Consider the following 5843-nt stretch of genomic DNA (forward strand, 5'->3'; position numbering starts at 1 on the left):
TAATACTAATATATATATAAATAACTTAATATTAAAAAAAAAGTTTAAAAAATTCGGGCAATTCGGGCGGGCTTGGGCCGCCGAATACAAGCCCGCGGCCCATTCAAGGTGAAATTCGGGCTCGGGCGGGCGGCCCCAAAATCTCGGGCGGGTCGGGTTCGGGCTCGGGCAAATCCTCGGGCTTTTCGGGCGGTCGCGGGCGGCCCGTCCAAAGTTCCAGCACTACCTATACATACTTTTTTTCCTCTTTTTTTCCTCTCTCTTTTTATTTATTTATTTATTTTTTGCTGTAAGTGTATTATACATAAGTTACAGTACTGAAGGACAAGGACACTATGAGCCATTCTAAAGAGAAAGAAGGTACAAGCCTACAAGGTACCACAAAATCATTGTGAAAAAAATAAATATCTATGAGACAACTTTATGGTACTAGATGTCACTAATTCATCAATGGGACCATTTGGATTTTGGAACGCCAATTAACCATAAAAATCTTTTTACGTAAAAATTTCTGCAATATCATTAAGGATCTGTTTAGTTTGTTGATTCAAATTTTTAATTCGAGTTGAGATGTAATTTTATGTGAGAATTTTTTACTGTAATAAAAAAATTAAATGTTACTGTTTCTGAGAACTTTTTACTGTATCAAAACTCAAATTGGTGAAATGAACGGTTATGGAGGAAAAAAATGACAAATACAACAAAAGTTTGCTCTCTTTGTGTATAACAAAGGATCGTGGAGATTCTTTTTTAAAATCCTTGTCAATACATATCATTTTTCCCGTACTTGGATAATCTATATTATCAAGGACTGATCAAATTTTTTCGCCTTTATAATATACTGATGTGTAATTTGCAGTCTTTCAATAGTCCCTGCTATCTTCTTGAATTTCCCCCTGATCTTCTCCTTTAGGACCCTCAAGCCTGAACGAGGTGATAAAATGGTACTACGAAAGAGAGGAAGCAACGGAAAAAATAAAAATAAAAATTAGACGACAAATTGCCTAACATAACTGAACAAAACTAAACGAGAAAACTAAAGGATATTCTTGTTAAAGAATAAAATAAGTAATAAATAAATAAAGGACCTTATAACCGTAGTCGAGCATCCTAGCGTTCGATAATGTATAGTACATATGCAACACCTTCAACCGAATGTAACTAGGAAAAAAAAAGTAGAATTTTTAATTAAGATATTATGACAAAAATACCGTATATAGGACACAAATATTAACCCTTAAACTTTTCAACACGTTACATTAAATTAATATAGTCTTCTTCCGGAACAAAAGAAATTAATATAGTCTTAATATGATATACCGTTCCTGTAATTTAACGATTAAAGATTATGTCCTATTGTCAAAAAATTCTCCAAAGAAAAATAAAAAAAGATTAAAAAAATAGAAATCATGTGATCATAAGTTTTATAAAATCTACAGAAATGCCCTTTAGTGAGGGAGCAAAAACATTAACGTTGTTACTTAAATATTGTAAGATTTATGTCTTTTATTTAATATTTTCACCCTTTATATATTAAGTTAATGACTAAAAAATTCTAAGAGAAGTGAAAAAAAAATAAACGTATAAATTAATGGGGCAAGTTCCTCATTTTGTTATAAGTTTTTTTTTTTTTTAATTACACTTTCTAAGAGCATATAATATAAATATATAACCTAAAAATTTGATCGGTTTTACTGGGCCAACTTGGAGCTCAGAAACTGGCCTTCCGCTTTGTGAAGGGCACATTTGTGTAATTCGTGAAAGTTGAGATTTTGCTTTAGAGAGGGAGAGAGAGAGAGAGGGAGAGGGAGAGGGAGAGGGAGAGAGAGAGAGAGAGAGAGAGAGAGAGAGAGAGAGAGAGAGAGAGAGAACCAATACTAACAGATATGATCGCCAAAGATAAAAGTGATTTGGATAATAGAAATTGACAAAAAAGATGCATTATATTTACAACGTCGCAGGAAGAATTGTGGATGAGTAAGAGAAATATTTGGACCTTGAGGTTGGTGACGTTTCTTTAGATATTGAAATTACCTGTACTCTTCCTCTAAAAATGCTGTCCAATTTTTTATTTATGTATTAGTGTCTAATTAATTATATCATGTCACATTATTGTATGATATATAAACATAAAAGAGTTATTTACAAAACAGTTCAAAATTTTTTATATAACGTGACATAATATGATCAGTTAGATACTAATTGAGACACTAAAATTAGACAAAAAATTTAACTCCCGTTTGACATGAGTTTCACACAAGTAACTAATCAGCGCAAAATACATGCGTCTCAGGATTTATTAATATTTCATTATATCAATATTTAATCCCGAAGGAAGGTTAATACTTTTCTTTGATCAACTATAAATTACATTTTACATATAGTAATTCCATCCTTAAACATGGAATCGTCATATATATATGTATATATATATATATATATCTTATTCATCATCATCCACACTTTCTTAGGCGTGGAATTAATTAGTGGCACGTACGTCTTCAATCAAAACTTCCCTTAATTTCCCTGATCAATGCATATATAACTTGATGAAAGTGCACAATATATAATATTAGCAAAAAAAAAAAAAAAAACTGCATAATATAAGTATCCATGTAAAATCAAATTACCTATACATATCATAACATAAGCCTATGCCTGGAAAGAGCAGCATAAGAAACCAACTTCCTCTTGGTACGACGTCGCACAGGGGGATCACCGTCACTCTCACTCGAAGGCTGAACCTCACAAGGCATAAAAGTAAACGAAGAAGGATGCGAACAACTTCTGGGCTTCAAAAAGAACGAAGCGCATTCCTCCGCCGATCTTTGCTCAGGAAGACCCCGAATGCAATTCTTCCTCACGTCAAGAACCCGGCTTTTTATCATCTTCCTGCACTCCGGCCCGACCGACGTGAAATAGTTATCGAAGAGCGAAAAGTTCACCAAACTCCCCACCGCGCAGATCTGCTCCGGGATCTTCCCGTACAGCAAGTTTCCGGCGAAGTTCAGCACCTCGATTTTCCTCAAACACCCCAGAGAACACGGCAAAGGCCCGGTCAAGAGGTTGTTCCCGGCGTCGAAAACGACCGCCTCTTTTAGTAACCCTGGAAAAGACAACCCTCAATCAGAATCATGAATTATGGGATTGTAATATTTCCTTTTACGTGTTTTCTATCTTTCATCAATCATGAAATTTTCTCTTTTCTTTCGATTTCTTTACCTAATTCGTAAGGAAGACAACCCGTCAACAGATTGTTGAGCAACAAGATTTCTCGTAGTGTTGAGTTAGCGTTTCCGATGCTCCGTGGGATCGGTCCGGTGAACATGTTGTTGGCCAATGTAAGGTACGCCGCCGAAGTGGAGCCTATGGTTTGTGGCAGCGTTTGGGCAAAGTTGTTGTCGTTTAGGAAGAGAAAGTCTAGGGTTTGCATGAAGATATGTGGAGGGACGACTCCGGCAAACGAGTTGAAGCGGATGTCAAGGAAAGATAGGCTCGTCATTGATAGGACCGCCGTAGGAAATGTTCCGACGAGGTTGTTGTTGCTTAAATCGAGTTCGAAGAGGTACCGGAGGTTGGCGATTTTCGGAGAGATTGTGCCGGTGAAGTTGTTGGAATTCGCATGGAAGATTGCTAAGTCGGGGAGTTGGTCAAGGAAGCCGTCGAGAGTCGGGGCGGAGAGACCGAAGCCGTTGAAGTCGATTGAGGCGATGACGGTGGCGGTGTCATTGTCGGGCGGGGTGCCGCAGTAGAAGCCAGCGTACTTGCACAAATCGGAGCCGACCCAGGTTTTGGTGATTCCTAAAGGGTCCGAGGTTATGATGTTCTTGAAGGTCTGGATTATTGGGTAGATTATGGCTAGTCTTTGGTCTGCGAAGTTTAGGAGGTCGGGGATTAGTGGAAGCGGCGATAATATTGGGCCCAGATCAATGCCTAAATCAATGTCCAGGCAAGTTATTGGGGAAGAAAATATTAGAAGGGAAAAGAAGAAGATGGTGTGGATTATGTTAATTCCCATTTGAGATTGAGAAGAAAAAAGGGGAGAGACAGAGAGAAGATGATCATAAGTTGAACGTCAATACTGCTAGTGTTTTATAATGGTACGTAATTGGGGTGGTTGTGTAGTAGTCTCATTGTCTTCATTTGCACGTGCTTCTCATTTTAGTGGATTGAAAATAGCAAAGTGTGTGCGCGTGTATGGGTACACATATATTTATTATTACATTTTTGGGATAAATTTCAACCTATACTTTTGCTAACTGGTTTGATTTACCAATTGCCACTTAGCAAGTGTTAAGTTTTTCTTTCCATGTAACAGCCTAACTATTGAAGAACGTACTAAATAAAGAAGGTACACGTTAATTGAACAAGAGTTTTTCGTTGTTGACATTAATTGATTTTTGTGAACTTCAATTGATAGTGCGCGATATTACTTTTCTAAAGTGGGAATTTTTTCCCCCCTTCTATTTTCTATTTTTCTTTTATGAGCATTATATAAGGTATTGCTCGTTAATAATGTAAAACTTGGAAAGAAGGTCAAAGGCACTAATAAGTTGTAAAGCTTGGAAAAAAGCTAAGGTCACTCGCACTTATGGAAGTGCTTATAATATTTGTTCATATTTCTCATCCACGTATTAATGATGATGGTCTCCAACCAATATATATGTAACTTTCGGCTCTCAAGTTTTGCACTAAAGTTTAGAGGGGTTTTCACATTTAAAAACTAAAGGAAAAAACATTAAAGAAAAATAAGTGTGCAAACCAACAAGTAGTGGGGTGCCTCCTTCTGGAGACAATAATGTGCTGCTGTCAGCATGATCTCCAATTCACTATTCGCGACTCAAATTAATGAAATAAGAATATAAGAGTATAGAGTAATTAAATTTTCAATAGGCACATGATTAGGTTGAATATTAAGGAGGCTGCAAGGACTTGACCAAGCTCGTCAAAGCCGCGGATGTTGCTGTTGTTTTACTCATTACTAGATAAAATTACCACACGCTCTACTCCGCATGCGTGATATCTTATGAAATAATTGATTTGACATTTAGTATAATATTTTTACGGTAGAATCTCATATGCATAGTACATATTTTTGACCGTTATATATGATTAAAATTAATCCAACAAATTCCTATCATCCAATTCAATCTAATCTAATATTCATTAATTTGGATTCATTGGATTGGGCTTAGGTTTTCATCACAATAACTCTTAAAACTTTGTTAAGTATCATGAAACTTGCCTAAGATGACAATCCACACATTTTCAAAACAAATTTTTATCCTCCATCATCCATTCATAATAGATAATACAACATCACAAAACAAAAATCATCCAACAAAACTAGAGAAGTACATATTAATTAGGATTCGAATTTGATGATATGGGTAGATCAACGATGAGTGGTGGCTTGTGGGGATTCAACAGCACGATATAAACATAAATATTAAGAGCTTGTGACTTATGTGATGAGGAAGCAGTATTGAATTGATTCTAGGGCTTGTTCCATTTTATGTTCTAAAATTTCCTATATTACATATATATTAAAAAAAATACATTGGATTGAATTGGTTTTATTTGGATTTTAAAATTTAAATCTAACATCTAATCCAATTGAATTGGAGTGGATGAGTAGAAATACGATACAAATCTAATCTAATAGTCTTTGGTATCCAATTTTCTTTTTGGATAGATTTGGTTCGGTTAGATGAATAGGCCTTTTTTTTTTTTTTTTTTCGAACCCTATTAACTCATGAAGCGTTATGGAGTGTCTATGGATTAATAGGATTCCCGACCCTGTTACCCAATCATTGGTCACAAATTATATATTGTTGTTAAAT

The 5843-nt window shown here is 35.6% G+C and overlaps 1 protein-coding gene across 5 annotated transcripts; it reads right to left on the bottom strand.

Annotated features, from left to right (window-relative positions):
- Positions 1 to 718: 718 nt before the first annotated feature.
- LOC21410062 (uncharacterized protein At4g06744) lies at positions 719 to 4046 on the bottom strand. Of its 5 annotated transcripts, XR_002903238.1 has the most exons (4): positions 3223 to 4046; positions 2631 to 3106; positions 1089 to 1161; positions 719 to 947 (listed from the first exon to the last, which is right to left on the bottom strand). XR_002903238.1 is itself a non-coding variant. In XM_024173202.1 (3 exons), exons 1-2 carry the CDS (start codon positions 4016 to 4018, stop codon positions 2640 to 2642), a joined length of 1263 nt encoding a protein of 420 aa, XP_024028970.1. In that variant the 5' UTR covers positions 4019 to 4046; the 3' UTR covers positions 720 to 947; positions 2631 to 2639. The 5 variants fall into 5 exon arrangements, 4 of the variants coding, with proteins under 4 accessions (XP_024028970.1, XP_024028969.1, XP_024028971.1 ...); XM_024173202.1 differs by lacking the exon at positions 1089 to 1161 and having other exon boundaries at positions 720 to 947; XM_024173201.1 differs by lacking the exons at positions 719 to 947; positions 1089 to 1161 and adding an exon at positions 2322 to 2526.
- Positions 4047 to 5843: the final 1797 nt, after the last annotated feature.

This window comes from Morus notabilis, unplaced genomic scaffold (genome assembly GCF_000414095.1).
Source record: "Morus notabilis unplaced genomic scaffold, ASM41409v2 Scaffold45, whole genome shotgun sequence".
NCBI lineage: Eukaryota > Viridiplantae > Streptophyta > Magnoliopsida > Rosales > Moraceae > Morus > Morus notabilis.

What these genes read in the sequence shown, in the direction of transcription:
- LOC21410062 (XM_024173202.1), bottom strand. Translation starts at nt 4,018, where the DNA reads ATGGGAATTAACATAATCCACACCATCTTCTTCTTTTCCCTTCTAATA. An exon ending in TTGTCTTCCTTACGAATTAG is followed by an intron (nt 3,107 to 3,222) that starts GTAAAGAAATCG and finishes TGTCTTTTCCAG; the next exon opens with GGTTACTAAAAGAGGCGGTC.